We start from the raw sequence: 23,475 nt of genomic DNA, 5'->3' as shown, positions 1-23,475 counted from the left end.
ATTTTTGAACAGGAAAAATAATCGGAAAAATAATCGCAATCGGATCAAAAAGGCAATTTCAGTGGTCGCAATGAGCAAATTGCAAAGACTGCAGTATTTTAAGAAACATTATTTCCTCTGCAAACAACTAAATATTAACTATTAGTACAGTTATATTACAGTCTCTGGTGTTATTGCTCCAAGAAATGTTTCAAATGTGAATTGTGAAATATTATCAAGGTACTCAAGTTACTCGAGGTACTCAAATATAAAATTACACAGCATTATGATGATTTAATCTGCCAGTTTGTGCTTTTAATTCATGGGTTTCAGGCATATGGATTCCTTCCCTATTTAGCATGGCAACGGTTCTACGTTGTTATAGCAATAGCTTAATTCAAATCAAAATATGATATACTATTTGGATTAGGGAAAGGACCTCACAATCAGGAAGGAATCGTTTGCCTGAAACTCAAAAAGAATAGAATAGACTGTTATAAAGCCACAGATAGTCAGAATTCTCACATGTGTCCCAGGCTGTGTTAAGTAGGGTTGTATACGGAAGGGCATCTGGATGAAAATGTCCTGAATTAAATCAAGATTGGTAGAAAAGGTTCCTCAAGTTCATGTGTGTAATTTACAACTTGTGTATTTCTGATGCAGACATTAGCTTCTATTACTCAGCATCACATTCACTGTGACTTGCAAAAGTATTCACACTCCACACTTTGTCACGACAACAAGCTTAAGTAACTTTATTGGCATTCTTTGAAAAAGCAACAGGAAACGATAGACAATTGTGAAGTAAAAGGAAAATTAGACCCTATCTCCAGATTTAAAAAGAAATATTCAGGCCCCTGAGTCAATACATTGTGGAACTCTGCAGCCATTTGATGTATGTCTCTACCAGCTTTTCACACCTACAGACTGATGTTGTAGCTCTGGCTTTATGTTTACGTTGTCCTGCCGAAAGTGACCCTCTGTCCCAGTCTCATGTCTTTTGCAGGTTTTCTTCACAGTATTTGGCTCTTTCTATGTCCAGATGATGTATTGAATAGTGCTCTGTGAGATGGTCAAAGCTTGGGAACCAAACCCTGCTTTAAACGTCTCCACAACCTTCTCCCTGACCTGTCTGGTGTGTTCCTTGGACTTCATGAGGCTGTTTGCTCCCCAACATTCTCTCAACAAACTCCTGTGGCTTTCACACAACAGCTGCATTTATACAGAGATTAGATTACACGCTGGTCACACACTCTAATCAATCATTATGTCAACATTCAGCATCTTTCAGGAAACATCAGGCAACTTCTGACAGCAATAGGCTGGACTCAAGGGGCTGAATGCTTTTGCACGCTGCACTTTTAATTTTTAATCTGAAAATCCTTTACAATTGTCCGTCCACTTCACAATTGTGTTCCGCTTTGTGTTGTTCTTTACCAAAAAAACATCAATACACTTTTTTTGTGGTCGTGTCGTGACAAAATGTGGAGAAGGTCCGAGGTTATGAACACTTTTGCACGCCACAGTACACTGCATGTATAGAACGCTCATGCTTTTCTGAAGACTGGCACCAATAGCACACAATATTAATCCTTTAAACTGCTTTTTATGACATAATTGGTATACACATTTAAAGATAAAAAATAAGCGTACAATTGTATAATCTTACAGTGTAATGGTTCTTATTTTGGCTTTACATTAACACTGGGGTCATCAAAAGTCTATTAAATACGTGCAAAGTCCCCCAGCAGTGGTACAAAGCCATCTACTGGAACGAGGATGAGTCTGGGAGCTGATAAAGGAGCTGTGATGAATATAGTGTATAGCACAGCTGACTGGGATCTCTCATGCGTCCACAATGTAAAGAGAAAAGGGGAGGGGCAGTTTCTTCTGTGGGTTTTCCTGTTAGCTCTGGGTCACAAACCACAGAACTAACGCAATGCTCAATGCAAGTTTTAAGAACTATAACTCATAATTTGTGACCTCAGATTGTCTAGATTGGGCAGAGAATGACTTGAAGTACTTTCTTAGTAAAACAGATTACTACAAGCTAATCAAAGTCTACATCTTATATAAACTGATTTTAGGGTGGAAGATCACATAGCTGCAATTTGATTAGCACGTTGACCTCAGAGAGAGGGAAGCTCAACAAACATGATCAACATCACACTTATGGGTCAAGGAACGATGTTTATATTGCACATGCTTTACATATTTCTTATTTGTTTTGTCAATATTTGTTTGTGTAATGCTGCATGGCACATGTTGTTTTGGAAATATACCAAATTAGAATACTGAGGATACTGTCAGTAAAAATGTATGTAAAAAGGTTGGGGAAAGCGCTGACAAAAACTAGATTAAAAATAAAATGTGGATTTAATGTTTGTAAAGAAGTGATAGGCCTGCAATTTTGTGGTTCATTTTACAGTCACATTTAGTGCGTAACTTGAACCTTACATGCACATTATGGCACCATTTTTAATCAATATTACAAACCATAAACAGGATTTGAACGTGATGCACATTTAAGGTCCTTTCAGGTCAGTCTATTGAGAGAATTATAATCAGGGTGATGGCAGGTGCACAGATAAACACTGTCAGGACAGGATAAGACTTCCTAAAGTGACCAGACAAAGACATTCAAATCAGTGCTGTCTTTATTCCCTATAAGGTCGAACAGAGAAGAACAATCCAACTCAAACTAGAGCTTTCCCCTTCAGATGAAGACACCTGTTTGTAAGTACATATAGCTTCATCTGATATTGTCGATTGCTATTTTTTTCCCCAGGGTTGAACTTGTGCCACTTTTCTGTGCATTTCATGTGTATGTGGAGCGCATTATTTAGTCCCCTGCGTTCTGCGTTCTCAATCTGAACAGAGAGGAGCGCACACGGGCCCAGGCGCGGTCACTACCTAACTAACCAAAAAACAAATCATACAAAACAATCACATCGAGTAGAGCAGTTGGTTCAATGAGAGCACTGCCAAAAGCTGCCGGATGAACCGTGAAGATCAAAGAAATGCGAGCTGATATGACTCCAAAACAGTCAGAGAGAGAACCCAAGGGGGGCTCCCTGAGGTGGGCCCTTGGGGGGGCGGGGGGGGGGGGGCGGGGGGGGGCTCTCTATCAGGCATTAAACAAGCAAACAACAAAACAGTCATGCCTGAATGAAGTAGGTTAGAAGCTTGACATTATGATTCCCAGCACATGATAAACGGCAAAACAACTGACATTACACGCTCACTGATGATCCCTGCATGATGAGAGTGTTTAGAATGAACTTACCTGGATTGGCAGTTTTCTTCATGCTCTGTGCTGCGGGCTGAAGTTTGCAGGATGATAAAAAAAAAAGACTTATTAGTTGGCTGATGTTTGCAGTGCGCTTCCCTCTGTGCGCTGCGGGAGGACGGCGCGTGGTTGCGGGGGACGCGCAGATGGGAACCGTGCCACGTGACTCGCTCTACTATGATGGAGAAGAAACTCATCCATGAATCCCATCGTGATGCAGAGGGGGGCGTGTCCTCCAATTATGCTGGGAAGTGGCTTGATTCCACACACCACTCTCACTACTACTAATTGAACGTGTAGAATTTAGGCCAACAGACTGTTAATTGCGAATGGGCATTTAATATTTGCCTAAAAAAAATAAAAAATAAAAAAAGCCTTGGCCAAGCAAACTACATTCCCCAGTGCGTTATCTTACTCTAACTTTATCCTTTATTTGAATAGATCCATACATTCTCTTACTGACCACAGCCAGCTAAACCTAATTAGAGTTGACCGGGACACGCTTCTCTGCTGCCCTCTACTGGCAGAAAGCGTAACTGCGCATAAAGCAAGTCTAAAACAGAGGGCGAGGAGGCACAGTCGGGCCATGATTTTGGTGGTCGTCTTTTGCTTGCTTCGCGGCATGAATCCGAAGCTAGAAACAGGATGTGGACAGTGGTTTTGAACTTTTCAGAAAGCACCAGGCTATTTTTTTCAGTTCCATTCATTTTATTCAGAGTTTAGCAGGTGATCGTAACAGTGGAAGCAGAATTTAAAGCACACACACTGCAAGTTTCAAATAAAATGATCTTTATTAAGCATGGAATATGCTCAGAAAAAGAGATTCACTGACAGCCTAGTGTTCATTTCCTTCAGACTGCGGTCATCAAAGCATGATCTAATGATAACACAATGGCCTAGTTATTGTTCTACACATTTTGCACGTACAATGACAAAGAGCAAGTGCACCACTGCAGTTGGAATTGTTTATTTATTTGTTTGTATTTCAATCTCAATCTATTTATTTACATCACCTTCAATCTTGTACAACCATTTTCAAATAGTTATTAATCAGAATGTGCAGGTTTTTCTAATGCTCCTGGATAGTATGGGCCTATGTGCCACCGTGTAACACATTTCTATAGCGATACAATTGACCATGGTCACTTTCCTCAGAGTCCACCCCGCTGGTTCTGTGGAATGCCATTTCTTGTCATAACTTCATAAATATTTTGGGCAGAGGCCTCTCTTGGTTCGCCGCGGTACCTCCATTTATTTACCTGTAAATATAAAAACAATGAATTTATATAGCCCACAAAAATATCAGCAAGTGTATTTGTTGCACTTGTTAATAATGTATTAAGCATTCATAGTTTTTTCAGAACTCCAACTGGGCCTCCACACCTTAAACCAGGACTTAACCTGAATTAAGTAAAGAGGACTTCAAAATATGTAGTAATCCTCAACCGGACAAAGACTAGAATAGATCAGGTCAACAGTAAAGTGCTAATGTACAATATAGAAATAATACAACTAGAAAATCTGCAATGGCTGAAGCCATTGCTGGAGTGTCTGCGTCTCTTCCTCTCCCCCCATCTCCCCCTCTCCCTCCCCCCCTCTCTCCCTCCCCCCCCCCCCCCTCTCTCGACTGGCTTCGTCACAAAATTCTAAAGAATAAAGCCTAAAGAATAAAGTCTAAAGAATTCCACAGACACTCACGATGCCCAAATTCATTTAAATGGGGAAAAAGTACTAATACTTTTGAAGATTCTGCAAAACGTACAAGTTCAAATGTCAAAAGTAATAGCACACGTACTACTGTGAAAGCGATCACAATGAGGTATAACATGTTGAAATCAGTTGAAGCGTTAAGGAGTTGAAACTGGCTAAATGGAAAATCATGGAAAATATAATAATACAAAAATTGTGACATACAAGAACATATAGTGCCTGCGTGACATCACACAGACACTCAATTAAAGCCAATGATGAGGCCTTTGTGTCAGTCACATTGTGTGTCCGTTTACCTTGGGAATAACACAAAGGCTGAAGATCATGGTGATGATGATGCTGATGGCTGCAGTAATAGCAATGATGAGGATGGGAGTAGATTCAGATGTAGGAGTTTTAGACGTAGTTGTAGGCCTGGTTGTAGGTTTTTGTGATGACTTGTCTGTTGTGTCTGTTTGAAGGAAACATAATTAGTTACAGGTGATAAAACAGAAACCGTACCTCATATAAGCACACTTACCTGAAATTACTCTGTACATCTTTTGGGGAATTTCACACTGGTCGAATATGTAGTAAGCGCAGCGGTAAAATCCAGAATCACTGACAGTCACGTTGATGATCGTTATATTGTTTTTCTTAAAATTTCCAGTTTTCACAAACCTGTGCATATCTTTATAAAGAGTAAATTTGTCTTGGTTTTTTTCTGGATTGTTATAGTGAGCCAATCGCTCATCGTCTCGGTAGAGATACATCCCTGTTATCTCTCTTCTCTGGCTTGTCAGAGCATCGATGGAGCACTCAATGGTAAGGTTTTCTCCAGGGATAAAGAGCAAAGTATCTAAAATAAATTGAAACCAGATTTTCAGTAAACATTTGGGGGATCAGTTCAGAATTTAACTTTCAAAATGAGCTTACTTGCAAAGGCAGTAGTGGAGAGACAGATGATCAGACTCCAAACCAGCATCGTCAAACTGTTTGTGACATTCAGCCTCACACTCACTTCTTCAGAGGGTTTTGTACAACAGACCACACGACGGGTTTCCTGTAGATCACAAGGTCAATTTGCATGTTGAAAAATTCATACAAGCACCAAAGGCACACAGGTACTTGTTTTTGTTAGTTGAATCAAGTAAATAGTCTAATCCCAATACACAGGCCTATGCTAACAATTTATTGCAGTCAAAAGTAACAAAAAAGGTCAGTTAGGGGCACTTTGCATTTCCATTTATGATATGAGAATGGGCTTGAAATGTAATATTTGTATTTTGTTTTAAATAGAATGAAAACACAAAGGTATTGGAAGTGTGACTTTTGTCTGCATATTCTTTTGTCTTTTTCTTTTTTTCCCTCCCAAAATCCAAGTTATTTCCTTCATCTGTAACTTCACGTTTTGTTTGCTGTTACTACCCTCTAGTGGATGTTTGTGCATGTGCATGCAACTGCAATACACCACATTGATTTTGGTTATTATTTAAGACAATACATTGATAATGTATTGAGATATTCTCTAAGTATTGAAAAGGTAATTGATGTGTTACACAAGAAAGCTATTCATTTTAGTGTACAGTCCAGTTGAGTAATGTTGTTATCATTTGGTGGTCTTCATGTAGTAAAGTAATGGTGACTTAAATTGTTTAGTTTTAATTAAAAAAAAAAAAATCTATTTATTTTGCAATGTATACAGTTTTTGTAAATTGTCAAACTTGTCAAAAAACCCTGGTAACAAATAGAGAAGTGGGAAAGGGAAAGAAGAACCAGTTTGATGAAATAAAATAGCACACACACACACACACACACACACACACACACAGAGAAATGAGAGATATCCCCCAGCCACTTGGGCAGAGCGGCAGGTGGAACTTGAGGGACAAGACATGCGTTCTTTGATCTGTTAGTTTTGTAATTGTAGGGAATAAATTATTTTGATTTAAATATTCTCTCTTGTTTTTCTAAATTAGATTAGAATGCGACAAATTAAACATTACTTTACTTTGTGCTGGGTTTTACGTATCAGGTGACTTTTAACTTGAGAGAAAATTGCATACCACTTCTACCACAGCTGAAAGTAAATGTTTCCAGTAAGTGGTAGGTTTCTGTTGGCAGAGATAATAACCAAATAATTAAAGTGAACTAACCAGTTCTGTGGCCAAACGTCTGTATGTGGCTGTTATTGACTGTAATGTTTAACTGTAAGAGCTGGTCATGGCCATTATTAACTGTGATAATACTGTAAGTTATAAACTGATAGAAGGCAATAGTGATTTATGTTTTTTCATTTTAAATTATTTTAATGAATCACAAATACACACTGATTTCAAAATGATATAAAAATCCTTAAAAATAATAGCTGTACAAGACATTTATAAAAGAAAATCAAAATCAATGGTGTCAACTCATTTTATATTCAAGGAAAGGAAACAAAAAGCCTTGTTCCATATATGGCTTTTTTTGGCAGATACAAGCAAATGTTACAGAAACCTGTAATAGCATGATATAGAATCAAAACTAGGAACAGAAACCTGAAGAGGAGAGTTTCACAATGAGACTCAGCTTCTTGTGGTAAATCACAGTCACCGGTGGATGTTTTCATTGAGTTCCAGACACAAGTTAATATTAAAAACATATCCAAAAAGTCTACACAAGGATCTAAACAGTGACTCACACCAACATGGAAGATATTATATATATATTATATATGAAACATATTACAAATATAATTCAGTACTGTTAAGTTATATAAGCTTGTTACGTTTATATACACATTAAAGACTACAGTTGCCAGTTGTACGTTGCCTGCCAACACAAATGCCAGGCATTTCACAAGGAGTAAGACAGGCTCACCACGTCTCTCCACATGCCCAGTGTAAAACACAAAATAACATGATTTTGATTTCCCTTTACAGGGAAATATGTATAAAACGATTGTTAAAAAAATAATGGATATGTACAAATTATTTTAGCACGCATAGATTCACATGTTCAGTCAAAAGCAGCTAGTTTACACAAAGCTTAATTTATTGCAGCAGATCCCAGAGTGATATACCATGAAAACAAAGTGTATAAGTGTTTAAACAAAGAACATTAGGGCAGCAGTGAGACATACATATCCCATTTCCTCAATATAATGATTCATGTTTATATTCACAGGCCCTTGGTGTCAGATTGTTTACCATTTTCTCCAGACTCGACCTTTGACCCGTTCACATAAGATGATGAAATATGTGGTCAAACAAGGAAGTGTTAGCTTCTTGTAAGTAGCTTCAGAGTACAGTGCATTTTCTTGGTGGGAGAACAAGGCAGAGTTTAGCACGGCTTAGGTTCATGGACTTCTGTCTTTGTGAGTGTAAATGATGGTAATACCTCATTCAATGGTCTTGTCTATACCAGTGCATTCTCTGAAGAAGGAAATATTTATATATTTAGTACATGTAAAATTTGGTTTACAATACATTACAATACAATGTAATAATAAATACTGGGAGGTAATAGTTGATGGTGTCAAAAACAAACAGTTTACATTTTGATAGTTGATAGATGTTACTGAATTCTTGATAATTACAGCGGCCATTAATATAATAAGCATTCTATGTTATTTGAAAAAAGAAAGAATATTCACAAACTTACGTTCCTCTGGTTCATTAGGAGTGGCATCTAAAAGAAAGAGATACAACAATGAGTTAAACAAATGTTAATATTGATTTTTTGCCATTAATTTGAGATCGCTTAAAGTCCAAAAAGTGACCATTGATTCAAAAGCCCAACCATGAGAGAATCCTGGAAATCTATTTTATGCCCACATTTCTTACTGAACCCTCAATTAAATTAAACTGTGTGGGTAATGTTTATCCCACTGAAACTTAAGAAGACAATAAAGTCCAAAACAGAAAAGAAACAGGAAAGAGGAGCAGGATGTCACTTTTCTGATGGGGGTCTTACGTGATATTACAAGTGTTTTTATTTCTTAGAAATCACCTGCTTGTTTCCATGGAGATAGATAAGTTCAATATCATACTGTGGACCATACTAGACAAAGCAATGGCATCTTCATGGGACAAGCAGGGGCCGGTCCAACACCAGAAAAGTTACATAGTGCACCTTTAAAGTAAAGCATTAAATCCATCCCATTTAACTGAGTGGACGTACTCATCAAAGGTACAGCAGAGAGCCTTCGAGCCTCTGTTAACTCTGTTAAAAACACAAAATACATTACAGTCAATGCGTTTAAATAATTATGTGTCTTTGACAATGGGAGTTTAAAAACCAGTTTGTACAGATTCTTTTGCATCATTTGTTTGTATGGCTAAAGCTTCTATATTTCATTTTTTCTTTGCTAACTTTTCCACATAAATGTGTTGTTGTCCAGTTGACTCTTGGTTTAACTTCTCCTACAGGCCTGTTGTAAACAGGTTGAACTGGTTAATCAAGTACAACAATAAAAAGCGTGTACTTTCCCAATGAGTGCAACATGGCGACCTGCCAAGTGCAAGAAGAGGTCACGGAAACTTTTTTTCACAATCAAAATGTTCTGTATCACTTTCCTCTAGCAGATGATAGGTATGTCATCCGTTTATTTCTGTAATGTGTTATATAGTTACATCATATATTTAAGTTACTCACTTTGTCGTCTCCTCCGATACAGCAGCAGTATTGCTACAAGCAATCCAACAATCAGTGACCCAATGACCACCACTGGAGCCAAGATGTGGGAATAGGAAGTTGTGTTTTTACCTAAAAAAGGAAGAAAAATGTCTCAGTTTCATTACAAAACTCCATTTGCATGTTTCTGTGTGACATATTTATGCCAGATGCCCTTCCTAACGCAACTCTGTAGTTTATTTAGGTTAAGAACTGGTGGGCTCTTTACATTTGCCCACCATTCTGAAAGTGAAATGTAAAGTTAAATTGTGTGTATTTAGGAAGGCATTATTGTTGTTATTGTTGGACATGGAAATGAATGGAAATGGTTACAGAACATGACATACACCATTGTTTCGTTTTTCATAGAAAAGCTGCTCTTTTTTTGTCAGCACTGACTCAATATGCCCTGCTAGAGGTAAGAATATGGGAGTTATGCAACGGATCACCCGCACAATACTGTAACACTAGAAAATGACATACTTGATGATTGTTCCGCAGATTGTTGGAACCATTCCTGTTGGTCTTCTTTTAATCCTTTGGCATTGTACACCACGCACGCAAATTGTTGGAAGAGCGAGTCGGGTCCGAAAGACAATGTGCTCGTCAAATCGAAGAGGCCATTTGGGTTATGTGTCACCTGCACTTGAGGGTTCTTTGTCCACGCATGGCCATCCACCACCCATCGAATGTCACCTTTAGGGTAGCCACCGTGAGCCACACAGGTCAAACTGAAACTCTCATCAGGGTTTATTTTCTCAGGCTCTGAGCGTATCTTTGGTTTGCTGTAGTTGGCTACAAAAAATGAAAAGCAAATTATATTGGATATTGAACAGTCATGATATGTATCACAAAGCACAGGGTTATAAAGTGTACACCAAACTGTCAGAACATTATTTATGACTGTTTATTACATTTGTTACATGTTTATAAGACTTTTACTGACATACTGACCACTGCAAACAGTTTTAGAGATGTTTGGACCTATTTGTGCAGTTCTCGCAATTGTATCTTTTATTTCTTTTCTGTCAAATTTACTTTAGGATGCAGTGTATAACATTTCTGGTGGAGATGCCGCCCCCTGCTTATCGCCATGGAGATGATGAATTGTTTCCACAGTATGACAAAGAAGGTGCGTGTGTAAGTCAGCTCTGTGGTCAGACGAGCCCTCTCACAGACAGAATGCATGTTTTTGCTGTATTTGGAGCAATAGAACCGCTGTAATGGAAAGAATGTAAGATGGATAAGTTTGCGTCCATATTGCGGAACATTCCAAGCAACATCTCCATGGAGAAGAGCAAGTGGCAGGCCTTCCACCAGAAACGTTACAGAGTGCACGTTTCCATATTTACAGAGCTGCTTTGTGTTTATAGAACTACATCATTCAAATGTTTACCTAGTTCCTATAACATTCGATCAATCAGAACAGCAGTGTCACATAATGGGCATGAAGTGATGCCTGATTAAGATACAGTTTCTCTTGTTTCCAGGTTCTTACCTTTGACTGTCAGAAGCATATTTGTAGCTCCAGCTCCAACATTTGCCACTACATTACACATGTATTTCCCAGCGTGGGTCAAATCAGTGTTGGTGATCAGTAGAGACACATTTAGGTTTGAAGAATCCCAAGAATTCACAGCAAATTGAAATCCAGGTTTTTTAATCTTGAATTCTCCATCATGGAATTGAAGCACAGTAGTTTTATTTAATTTCCAACTGACCACTACAATTTTGTAGTCAGTACTTGTGGTGTGAGCGACACAATTCAGGAGCGTGTTAGTGCCATATTGAGCAATCATTTCAGACTTCTGACACTTCACACTCAAAAACTCTGTGGAGGGAAACATGACCATTTAAAATATTTATTTTCTTAATATTTAGCATAAATTGGGAGAAAAAAGCAACTTACGTTCACTTTTTGCTTCAGGCATTAGTGAAATGATGAGAAGACTTGCAAGAGCAATTCCACAGGAGGCCATGTTTGACTGGCAGGAAAAGAGAGACAAATGCATTTTTCAAAATGTCTTTATCACAAAGATCTTGTTGGACCGAACACAACAATTTATGTGATTTTGATCCTGAGAAAGACAAAATGTAAAGAATTCTCACTTTGAAAGGACAAACTTTTAACATGTAAGTGTGCTGCTGGGCACGGTTACTCTGACCATATCGTATTTTATATATTCAGATCTTCTCTATTTAGTTGTATTGTTCATTTATTTTTTCTAAACATGCCTATTATTATTATTATCCATCCATCTTCTTCCTCTTATCCGGGGCCGGGTCGTGGGGGCAGAAGTCTAACAAGGACTCCCAGACTTCGTCCCTGCTTACACTGCTGCCCCCGCGACACGGCCCCGGATAAGCAGAAGAAGATATTATATATTTAGTCAATTCTATTATTGCTCCGTGTTGTTTGTTTGCACCAAATCATCAAGACAAATTCCTAGTTTGTGTGTCGCAATAAACATGATTCTGATGGAATTTAAAACAAACTATCCCAGTTTGTGTTTGTCAAGACAATCTCTTTTAAACTCAAAGTGTTTCAGAGGCCTGGATCTTGTTTGACTAGTTGAACATATGATTTGACTGAATTTGCGTTTGTTTGCCAAGCATCAAGAGCCGTGTGTTTAGTCCCCATTCAAATATGTCATTCTGAAAGTGAAAGCTTGCGTTTGAAAGTTGTTTGGCAAGCTTGAAAATCAAAAGGGAAGATTAGTGTAAATACATTTGGGCGTGAATTTATACATTTTCTCAATTTCAACCTTAAATCCGGCTAGTCATACCAAACAAGCCCTGACTAAAAGGCCTGTGTTGTAAATTGGGCGGCAGTAGCTCAGTGGTAGAGTGCTCGTCTTCTGATCCAAAGGTCGGCGCTTCGACTCCCCGCTCAGTCAGAGCGGTCAGATCCACTGGCCCGCAGGTTGGCGGTGCGATCGCAGCTGCCTCATGTGAATACTGCCGTTGTGTCCTTGGGCAAGACACTTAACCCAACTTGCCCCCCAGTGTCTGCGTACATCTGGGGTGTGAATGTGTGTGTGAATGGGTGACTGGTTCCTTGATGTAAAGCGCTTTGAGTACCTTGACGGTAGAAAAGCGCTATATAAATGTGACCATTTATTTAAATTGTATTCGAACAGTCAGGTTTAAATAGTTCTGCTAATTAACAGTTCATCAAAAAACTCATACAGGGTCATTGTAAGAAGGTTAGCCTCTTCTACTGTGGCCTTCTTGATTCATTTGAAAAATAATAGTGTCTCAAAAGTGAAAGTTGTTTTGTGAATTGTAAATTCTAAATGTCTCTTGTGGTAGTGACGTGACGCACTCCTCACTGTTGCTTTGTGGGAGCAACAAAGTGTGAGCTGTGCCATATGGAAGGACAACAGGATTTGGCGGATTTAGTGATTTCAGTGTCTGAGAACTCCACTCCAAACATGAGCACCACATGGCCCACACAAAAAGATTCAGACAGTTCAGTGAATACAAACACTATTGTGTTAATTGCTGAAAGTTACATATTGTGCCTTTAAGATAAGATAACCATCATCAATGACAATATTTTAATTGCAGACTGAGTGTACGTCTGTCCAGCAAAACAGAAACCTAATGCAAAAGTGAACCAGGCCTTGTTCTTTGTAAAGGAATAAAGAGGAACAGGACAACTGTGCATGAGCGGGCCAGAAAAACTACTGTTTTTGAGAGACTCTGGGGCTAAGGCTTCCTAACAACAAAACTATGTACAATATTAACTATATTTTGTATGTGGCCCAAAGGCTTTACTAGACAGAAAAGGAAAGTGAGACATTTGACCTCTTGGCACTGTGGCTGGCAGTTCTTGGAGCCTGGCATATGTGCTGTGCCATAACCACTGAACCACGGGCAGCACCTGGTGCTCCTCCCACACCTACAACACACTTACAATATCTTACATTTACTTTACATTTGATTACCTACAGTTCAACTTAACTCTATTTAAACGAATCTTATTCATCTGTTTTTCTCGCCGTTTGTATTGAAATTGAAATAGCCTAAATAATATTTGTTAATGAATGTGTTTTCAAACGGGACAATATGGCTCTTCTGCCGTTAAAGCTCGACCCTGATGAGAAAAGGGATTCTTCCTGCCACTGGCGGTGCTTGTGTTGCACCACATCACCAGGACAAAGTTCCTAAATCTATGAATGTTGTTCACAAATCCAGACATCACAAGTTAAACACGTTTCAAATAATCAATGAAAAAACTGAGCCAAGAACGACGTTTCCACCAAACATACCACGCGACCACGACACTCGTCATCAAGAGAACATTTAGCCCGATTAATACACGCACACGCGTGATACGGTCACGCACACGCGTGTCACGGTCACGCACACGCGTGTCACGGTCACGCACACGCGTGATACGGTCACGCACACGCGTGATACGGTCACGCGTGTCGTGAGCACAAAGTGTACGTGCGGCACTGACCTGTTCACACGCTCCTCGTCTGTGTCTTGACACGTCCCGCTGGAAACTGGTCTGGAGCAGAATGCGTAGCTCCAGTTGAATCAACTGTTACTTTCACTTTCAGAATGACTAGGCTGCAGTTCACTACAGACACTGAATACACTCAAGTAAAGACTGAAACATTTAGGTTGGAGTTAAATCAACATAAAGTCTAAGTAAGGTTTGCCACAGAAAGACAAAGTACTAAACACGGTGGAAAGTAGTTTATTGGAGTTTGTGTCGCCTAAATCTCAATGTTTTGAGGCTCCAGGGCAGGTAATGATTAATAATCAGCAGTGAGCAGTTAAGGTCACTTAAAACTTGTCTCTCTATAACACTTCACTTAAACAGCTGACAGGGTTTCATTGGAAAATACAAAACAAACAAAGATAGAATAACGCTTCAAAAAATACAAAAAAGGAGTTAGATTTTTGAGCTGACAACTTGTTTGAAACTCTCCATTATGTGACAATGCAATACTGGCAAATGTACAAGCTTGTCGAGATTGTACAGTAGTAAGTCATGTTTTAGCTGAACTACTGATAAAGTCCTTTGAAGATTGAACTGAGAACAACTTGGGCAGTGTTGTTTAAAAACGGCATTAGAAAACAAAATAGAGATTGAATTCATGCAAAATGACGAGAATTGCACAGTAAGAAATGTTCAATTTGAGGGTCATGTTCACCGTTTTATCACATTCTCACAATACATACCAGATTGCATGCAACGTGTAGCAGAGCATAAAAAAAGCCCAAAAAAAGTTCAATTTGATTCTGACCACCACCATCTTGTGCTCTTCCGCTGAAGTTCGGGCACTTATAAAAAGAACAATACTAGCACGGTACCCCTTGGTTTGGCACGGGTGACTGAATTAAAAAAGACATACATAAAGTGCTTTTAACCAAACAAGACAATTAAACAGTAGAAAAAAAGGTCATCGTAAAAGAGGTATTGAATAATGCACTTTAGGATGTAAACAAGGATTTCACTATTCCAGGACCTCAGAGTAGATAACTACAGACACTATGAACACGGTAATGAAACAAGAGGTGGACGGAGGTAACAAATGGCTGTTAGGTTTTTATCCCAGAATAAGGCTGGACTTTCCCCCCGGAGGGTTTCTGCGGCCAGAGGGTAAACCAGCGCTCGGTTCTTCCGCTGGAGACGCCTCGGCCTGCTGCTCGGGGCACACCTCGTTCTCTGAAAAGGGAATATAATGAGAATATATAAATAGATTATAAATGGCTCTACATGTGTGTCCAGCTGGGTGTGTTTGACCGAGACTCACCAGTATCGGCACAGGACTGTTCCTCTCCCTAGAAAATGGAGACATAATTATTACATGTATGTTTAAATTAGCAGATCTTTCAAATATACCCGCACCTAGTCATTAGGATGTACTCCTACAGTCTAGTCTACGAGGCATGTCTTTTAATGCACTTATTTAACCCGGAACTATTGCAGACCTTTAAATGATTTGGTTTGTATGCTCACCACACTCCTCGGTGGCAGGGCTCCGGGGGTGGATGAGATCCGCCCTGTATACCTAAAGTATCTGGATGTTGTAGGACTGTCTTGGTTGACACGTCTCTGCAACATCGCGTGGCGGTCGGGGACCGTGCCTCTGGACTGGCAGACCGGGGTGGTGGTCCCTCTGTTCAAGAAAGGGGACCGGAGGGTGTGTCCCAACTACAGAGGGATCACACTCCTCAGCCTCCCGGGTAAGGTCTATTCCAAGGTACTGGAGAGGAGAATCCGACCGATAGTCGAACCTCGGATTCAGGAGGAGCAGAGCGTTTTTTTTTTTACCAGTCCACATGTGCTTTGTGGATCTGGAGAAGGCTTTTGACCATGTCCCTCGGGGTCTCCTTTGGGGGGTGTATCTCGGGGTCTTGTTCACGAATGAGGGAAGGATGGAGCGTGAGATTGACAGGTGGATCGGTGCAGCGGCTGCAGTGATGCAGTCGCTGCATCGGACTGTTGTGTTAAAGAAGGAGCTGAGTCGAAAGGAAAAGCTCTCGATTTATCCGTCAATCCTCCCCTCACCTATGGTCATGAGCTTTGGGTAGTGACCGAAAGGACAAGATCGCGGATACAAGCGGTCGAAATGAGTTTCCTCCGTCGGGTGGCTGGGCGCTCCCTTAGAGATAAGATGAGGAGCTCAGTCACGCGGGAGGAGCTCGGAGTAGAGCCGCTGCTCCTCCACGTTGAGAGGAGCCAGCTGAGGTGGCTCGGGCAGGTCCCATCGGTAAGAGGCACCGTGGAAGACCCAGGACAAGCTGGAGGGACTATGTCTCTCGGCTGGCCTGGGAATGCCTCAGGACCCCCTGGAGGAGTTGGAGGAAGTGTCTGGGGAGAGGGAAGTCTGGGAGTCCCTGCTTAGACTGCCCCCGCGACCCGGCCCCGGATAAACGGAAAAAGATGGATGTATTGATGCTCACTGCATTTTTGCAAATGGCCTCAAACTAGTTTAACTTAAATGATGAAGTAGCAGGCAGACCTTTATTTATTTATTTGCCTTTTTAAAAGAGACAAACAGATCAGTCTGGACTGGAAGATGTATTCCATAGTAATACAATATGCAGAAATGTGTCAGTGCTTGAAGACATGCACAGACACAAACCCAATATTTTAGACAAACACTGGTCTCACTGGATAATAGTTTCTTATTATTTGTATTATTCTTACAGTAGCTGCCGAGTTGGATGGGTCTCTTCTTCTCAGTGGTGCAGAGGACTCCCCACAAAGCACACCAGTGGGCTCCCCTCCTAGAAGAATAACAAGTTTAATGAAGTAAATTACATTATATTACAGATGGAGAAATATGGTGAACAAAAATATGAAAAAGCATATTATTTTACATTTTGTTTGTTGTAAATTGCAATATTGATCTAAAACTGTATAATAATAGATCACGGATCTATAATATCAACAATCCTTGAGCCAGTTTGAAGGCCTAGAAAAAGATTCCCTATAGAGCGCCAATTTTATTTTATGATGAACACACACCTACACAAACAGGAACATACTTATGACTGGTCCATAGCTGGACATTTTATTTGGAGCATGATGAAATCGAAACTAAACTGATGAATACAAAATACAATACAATCGTTTTTCCTTTGTGTGTACACTCCTCATAAACAAATGACTCACTCTCATTTCCTTTCCAAACTCACTTTCATTAGTAAACAGACTGCAGGCCCCACAACCCAACCCTGGATAAACGGAAGATGGACGAATGGGAAACATTCACAACAAATCTTACATTTTGGTGGCGCCACAATTAATCATATCCCTCCTGTGGGTTGGATGTGGTTATGGTTTGTGGATGAACGCGAGTCATGGTACCTGGTGGGTTATTCCTGCGATTGGCATAAGGATCCTCGGGTTCAGCAAAGACACTGGAGGCCATCTTGTTTATGCGAGCAGGTTTCTCCTCTTCAGCACCAAAAGAGATGTTGGAGGCACCACCAGGAGGACGCAGAACTCTGAGGTAAAAATAGGGTTGTGCAATTAATTCAAGTCTTTTCAATCAACAGGTCTACAGCCAATCCTGTCAGGAAAAGCATGTGGCTTGGGGCTTAGACTTTGGCGGAAGAAATGTGACACTTTATGGGGGTAAATTACAATTACTTAATGTCTATATATACAATCAGTTGGACTGATTTAAAAAGGAGTTTTACTCCGAAAACACGTTACCCTCTGTGGCTAGGTGTTTTTTATTTATTTTTATTTAGTTAATTTTATTGTATTTCTGTTTCTGTAATTTCTTTGTGATTTTAATGTCTTTTTCCTGTTGTGTGAAGGACTTTGAATTGCCTTGTGTATGAAATGTGCTCTACAAATAAACTACTTGCCTATATTGTTCATGTTCTGAAAAGTAAAACTGAAAGCCATTTTATTTGTTTTACAAGACAAAATAAAACAAAAAAACTCTGGATTGACCAATATGAAGAAAATAAAATGTGAGGATTTTTTTGTCATATTGCCCAGCCCTTGAAAACACACATTATAATCTGCACTTTTAGGCTAGTGACATATTTCCCACTGGAAGGCCCCACTGGACACTTGGAGTAACAGTAAGGTGGCAGCAAAGGCTCAGCCTACACCCCTTTCTCTATAAGTCAGGGGTTTGCCATAAGGTTATGGGTATATTAATGAATTTCAAGTAAAACTTCAACTAGACCACAATCAACATAGTCCATGAGGGTAGATACATGAGGGTAGATGCATGAGGGTAGATGCATGAGGGTAGATGCAGGCCTGTATACAATAGTGTAGTGATATAGCTGGATGTGAATAACTGATTACACTAGGCCCCACCCAAGGATGTACTGGGCAGTGGCGAACATCATGCATCGCTGTCCATTCAAACAATTAACAAATACTCAAGTGTAAAGGCCATGTGGGCGTCGGCCTGATGCACTGCCTATAGATGCAATGTTACAAAAGGAGAGAAAGGCTCTGCACATGTCGGCCACCATCAGAGCATCTTCCTGTGATCGAGGCTCACGGAGAGCATTTGTGCTTTGACAAAAGAGAACACAGTGTGCCTCCAGTGGGACAATCACATCAGAGGTTAAAGATAATGACGCTTGATTATTTTATATTATTTAATTGACTGGCACAACAGAATCGGTTGAACGTGTTTTGTTACCTTGAACTATTTTTAGCGCCGGGCTCCATCCCTTTAAATGTTTTCGTCGTCGTCATTTTTGCAAAAGCAAATATCGTGGATTAACTCTATGTCTGACAAAAATTGGATGCTGCTGCACTTCATCTGCTAACCATAGTCTCTTGTTCTCTGAAAAACTACCGTGCATTTCAGAGTCTAGCGGAAATAAGCCTGTGCCACATATCCGGTCCCTTTCACAACAAAGGCGAGGTTATGAGTAAATTTCATCAAACTACACTATGATTCTTCAATAAAAATGTCATGTGTTATGTGGACAAGTAGCGTACATTAAAAATAAAATATCAAAGAAACAATCCACAGAATAAATTGAAAAAAAAACTTTAATATCAAGGGCATGCACTTTATACATAAAGGGCTGTATTAAGATATATCCATCACAATATAAGTTGGGTCTTATGTCTAATGAGTCTTATCTAATGAATTGATTACAGGTTGTGTGAAGTTAGGCCTACAGCTTTAGCAACATTAGTCACAAATAGGACTGCAACAAGTTATTCCTAAAATCAATTACTGAAGAGCATGTCAACCAAAAATGTTAAAATGACCTGAAGCAGACGATCGAGTAGATTTACTGACTAACCCTAAACTTCATCAAATGCACAAACTGTTTTCTCTCTAGCATGTTTTATTGTTCAGTCACATGTAAGAACAGTACTTTTGTAATGGTTCACATTCTACAATTTTACATTAATAGTTCAGGCTGAAGTTGCCAATGACTCTTTTTGAAGCAAATGTTGGAAACAAATGTTCAAAATTTGTTCTTACCTGGAATTTTGTCCTCAAACCTACTATTAAAATTATCTATACAAATGGAATATTATTGACACTTTGTGTGGGTGAAAACATTAGTTGTACCTAGAATAAGGTTTTGAACTTCTGTTTTTGTTTCATGCAGCTTGGCTCATTAACTACCAAGATATTGCATACATGGAAGCATTTGACAGTGAATTTGACAATAAACTTCGGCGCTTTAGAAAGTGATGACGCCACTTGAACTAAACAGTCTATTTGAAATTCATCAATTACTTTAATTGGTTGACAATGACAATTTTATTCAAGAAATGGTTACACTTGTAGCAGCCCTACTTACAAATGGGGAAAACACTTTTCATTTACCGAAAACCTCCAAACAAGCAAAACTCTGAAACAATACACTAATATGATCCAATAAAATAGTAGGAGACAAGTGAAAAACAACCTAAAGAAATGTGTGGCCTCTTCATGCCATGATGTTGGCAGATTCCCAGATGTTCAAGTGTGAGAACGATAAGAACAAAAGGTTCAGCATGGGAGGTAGAAAATGTTTGAAGGAAATGGTCTTCAAAGTAAAGAGCCCCCCGTTTGCTGTTGGAAAACATCGATTGTGTCTTCATCCTCCATTTCTAGCTGCAAGATAAACATATTTAAGATTTTGTGTCAGTTATCCCACAATGCTCAGAATTGTATACATGAACTTTTTAACAAAAACCTCACACATACGTACACAGATTTCTAAGTGCGCACGTTTGTGGATAATACCTGACCTGTAGCAAATAGTCATGATACTTTTACACCTGTCAAGTGGCAGTTTGTGACAAAAAGTTGAAAATGACAGAATAGTACTAAAATTCAGTGATCAAAACAATAATTGGGAATCGAGTTGTAATTAAAATGTGTGTCTTGAAAATTGCAATCAGTTATTTTCCCCTTGTGTTATTAAATCTCAAGTTAAGCATAAATTAGCTGATCTTTGGCCCTTGTTTACTGGACTGTGGCAAGGTAACAGTCAGGTAATTACCTCTACTGCCCATTCATTTAACTAAATAAACTAGAGAACGTTTTTTTAAACAAAGAACAAAAAAATACAAGCATTACTACGTTTTAGTGAAATGGGCAGATTAGCCGGTCACGTGCACTTTAAACTATGTTATGTTGAAGAACTATTAATAGAAACATTGACAGTTTACTCATTATCATTATTACAATTACGGGTTGTCTTACCTGTGAAGGAGTATCTGTTTCATTAATGGGCTGTCCATCAAACCTGAACCTTATTTGACTCATGGACAACCCCTGTGCAAAACAAAGAAGTCAGAAAAGAGTATTATTGAGTGCAAACCGTACGTGTTGGTTCACAGCCTGGTGTACTACTAGGGTGGGCAATATTGACAAAAAACGAATACCTCCCCAAAGTATTTGCTGCTTAATGATCTCTATAACGATATTTCTGGCAATATTTTACCAACGCATGAGGAATGTCCTGAAATGTGCCAAGAAATGCAAGTATTGCACAACCAGGAAGATGACACTGCATGTTTTGGTTCAATTAATTTACAAGCAGCTCTTTTTGCAGTCATTATTAATAGTTTTGATTGTAGACCAGATCCTTAATGTTCTAATGATGCCCGTCTCCAAAACAATAACTGTGATGCGACTCATTTTTGATGCATCTCCCACCTCCATGTGCTCGTCTTACATGGCTGCCTGTTTACCTGTCGTTCACAGTAAGCTTTCATGAGTTTGCTGAGTGGAGTGTGTCTCTTGATTTTGAACTGCACCACGGAGCCGTCCTGCCCTGCCACCTTCAGGTTGATGTGCTCATTGTTTTCCGTCTTGACACCCTCCTGAAGAACGAGAGAAAGTATGAGGTTAGTTCATTTCATTGGAGCAATCGAGTCAGCACAAAGTAGATAAACCTGAGGCACACACAGACACAGGTCCATCATCCATTCAACGTAAGGCCTAACGTTAGATGTAGATTCTGTATGGATTTGTGGGCTCATTACGCACATGCATTTAAAACACGGCATTTACAACGACGTCTCATTGTTTATTTTCTTCTGTCTCGAGTCTAGTATGTTTTAGACGCACACTGCACGTTAGCTCGTTAGTAAACGTTAGCTAGCATTGCTAACTTTGTCATTAGAATGATTCTTGTAAAGCGAGCTAATGTGGCCGATGATGTTTTCTTTACTTTACGCTCAGTGTCTCATATGAAACCAAAACTATAACTAGGTATACAGTAAGAAGTCAGGAGGGAGCATAAAATAAACATTACCTTTGGTTTTTCGTCTGCCATGGCTCCTGTCTGCTGCTGTTATGGCTGAGCTACTGCGCAGGCGCAAAGTGATCTCAGCGCGCCTCGTTGCCGCAGCACAAATGTGCAAGTGGTGTCCCCAAAAACACGTCCGTACAAACATGCAATGTGTAAGCAGCACACCTAACAAGAAGTCATGCCATATTCCATGTTCGGAGCTTTTGAATGCACTGACATGTATTTCACTTTGGTTACGGTAGGGAAAGAAACAAGCATTTTGCAATACAAAAGTATTCCCCTAGGTGTCAGAAGTGTTCTCTGAATGTTAAACTGCTCTTGTGAGCATGTGCCAATGCAAATCATGGCTCTATACTACACTACTATACTCTATACTATATATTAATCATACAATCAATTATTTAAACACACATGATCCTCAACTTTCTTTATTATTTCTGGAAATCATCTTGTGTCACCCAACTCTTCTTCTTCTTTGGCGTTTTATGTTGTTGTTTTATGGCGGCTGGTATCCAAGCGTTACATTACCGCCAGACTTTTTTCATTAGACTTTATTCTTCAGACTTTATTCTTTAGACTTCATTCTTCAGTTCAAAGCCCACAAGTTCTTGTTCTTGTTCTTGTTCCTGTTCTTCTTGTTCTTCTTCTTCTTCTTCTTCTTCTTCTTCTTCTTCTTCTTCTTCTTCTTCTTCTTCTTCTTCTTCTTCTTCTTCTTCTTCTTCTTCTTCTTCTCCTCCTTCTCCTTCTCCTTCTCCTTCTCCTCCTCCTCCTCCTCCTCCTCCTCCTCCTCCTCCTCCTCCTCCTCTTCCTCCTCCTCCTCTTCTTTATCCACCCACTGTAATTGTGATTTCTGGAGTTACTTCTGTTGTTGTCGTTGTGCATCTACTATGGGCAGGAGACCAGCCACGCCCCTACCTCCATTTCTTTACTTTGATTACTCTGATTCCCAATCAGTTCCAAGGAATCTTCCTGCAACTTTAGCAATGATCCCGATCCTTTCAGTCCTCTTTTGAGTTTGAGCAGCACAGTTTATAACATCCACCATAAAGAGTACAAAATCCTTTCTATCCACAACCTCAGTACTTCTGGAACCTCCACTCTTGGAACCTCCACTCTTGGAACCTCCACTCTTGGAACCTCCACTCTTGGGAGCAACGCTGGTTTCACTCACTTTATAAGATATGCCTTGAGTCTTTAATTTTCTGCACCTCAGCAGCCCTTCTGCTAAACACGCATCCCCTGTAGACAGAGCTATGTCCTTAACACCTTACTAGGAAGGCATTTTATCATTACTGACAGGCTATCATATCTTACCCCAAACCAGGTCACCTTCAACCGCCTAGCGTCCACTACCTTAGAGCCAGTTAAATTCTCCTTTACCTCATCCACAGTCACCATCGTAGGGACGCCTGTGATAACGTTGTAGATGATAAAAAATCAAATGCAATCAACAGGGCTTTCCAGCGCATTGTGTGCAGTAATTTGTCTTTGTTTTAAATATCGACACTGCTCCAGTTTCAAAATAGCAAAGATTTTTTAATATTATAATAGTACCATAGAATTGGGTTCATACGGATATTTTGATTGGTACATGTTAAGTTACTAAATTGATTTGTGTTATTGTTGTTGGGTCTTTTGTGACC

The 23,475-nt window shown here is 39.6% G+C and overlaps 5 protein-coding genes across 5 annotated transcripts in view; all 5 read right to left on the bottom strand.

Moving 5' to 3' along the window:
- septin9b (septin 9b) overlaps nucleotides 1–3,319 on the bottom strand; it is a 62,311-nt gene extending 58,992 nt beyond the window's left edge. Inside the window, exon 1 of the mRNA XM_072462239.1 lies at nucleotides 3,266–3,319. Coding sequence (XP_072318340.1) covers nucleotides 3,266–3,287 — 22 coding nt within the window. The 5' untranslated portion in view covers nucleotides 3,288–3,319. The remainder of the gene's footprint in view (nucleotides 1–3,265) is intronic.
- Nucleotides 3,320–4,122: 803 nt separating this feature from the next.
- Nucleotides 4,123–5,995, bottom strand: LOC140377948 (uncharacterized). Its single transcript, XM_072463572.1, has 4 exons — nucleotides 5,894–5,995; nucleotides 5,499–5,816; nucleotides 5,275–5,429; nucleotides 4,123–4,527 (listed from the first exon to the last, which is right to left on the bottom strand). Exons 1-4 carry the CDS (start codon nucleotides 5,940–5,942, stop codon nucleotides 4,420–4,422), a joined length of 630 nt encoding a protein of 209 aa, XP_072319673.1. The 5' UTR covers nucleotides 5,943–5,995; the 3' UTR covers nucleotides 4,123–4,419.
- Nucleotides 5,996–7,313: 1,318 nt separating this feature from the next.
- LOC140378164 (advanced glycosylation end product-specific receptor) lies at nucleotides 7,314–14,157 on the bottom strand. Its single transcript, XM_072463880.1, has 8 exons — nucleotides 14,082–14,157; nucleotides 11,523–11,598; nucleotides 11,112–11,444; nucleotides 10,097–10,408; nucleotides 9,596–9,706; nucleotides 9,122–9,163; nucleotides 8,603–8,629; nucleotides 7,314–8,373 (listed from the first exon to the last, which is right to left on the bottom strand). Exons 2-8 carry the CDS (start codon nucleotides 11,590–11,592, stop codon nucleotides 8,357–8,359), a joined length of 912 nt encoding a protein of 303 aa, XP_072319981.1. The 5' UTR covers nucleotides 11,593–11,598; nucleotides 14,082–14,157; the 3' UTR covers nucleotides 7,314–8,356.
- A 604-nt stretch (nucleotides 14,158–14,761) lies between these two features.
- On the bottom strand, nucleotides 14,762–18,968 carry jpt1a (Jupiter microtubule associated homolog 1a). Its single transcript, XM_072462689.1, has 5 exons — nucleotides 18,760–18,968; nucleotides 17,451–17,590; nucleotides 16,788–16,867; nucleotides 15,388–15,415; nucleotides 14,762–15,299 (listed from the first exon to the last, which is right to left on the bottom strand). The coding sequence occupies exons 1-5, from the start codon at nucleotides 18,813–18,815 to the stop codon at nucleotides 15,181–15,183; spliced, it is 423 nt and encodes a 140-aa protein (XP_072318790.1). The 5' UTR covers nucleotides 18,816–18,968; the 3' UTR covers nucleotides 14,762–15,180.
- An 837-nt stretch (nucleotides 18,969–19,805) lies between these two features.
- On the bottom strand, nucleotides 19,806–21,985 carry sumo2a (small ubiquitin like modifier 2a). Its single transcript, XM_072462690.1, has 4 exons — nucleotides 21,836–21,985; nucleotides 21,270–21,401; nucleotides 20,779–20,850; nucleotides 19,806–20,184 (listed from the first exon to the last, which is right to left on the bottom strand). The coding sequence occupies exons 1-4, from the start codon at nucleotides 21,854–21,856 to the stop codon at nucleotides 20,119–20,121; spliced, it is 291 nt and encodes a 96-aa protein (XP_072318791.1). The 5' UTR covers nucleotides 21,857–21,985; the 3' UTR covers nucleotides 19,806–20,118.
- Nucleotides 21,986–23,475: the final 1,490 nt, after the last annotated feature.

This window comes from Eucyclogobius newberryi, unplaced genomic scaffold, assembly GCF_026437365.1.
Source record: "Eucyclogobius newberryi isolate DKJ021-1_F unplaced genomic scaffold, fEucNew1.0.hap1 SCAF_4, whole genome shotgun sequence".
NCBI classification, from domain to species: domain Eukaryota; kingdom Metazoa; phylum Chordata; class Actinopteri; order Gobiiformes; family Gobiidae; genus Eucyclogobius; species Eucyclogobius newberryi.
Note: the sequence above shows the minus strand (reverse complement) of the source record. Positions and strands in the feature narration are given on the sequence as shown.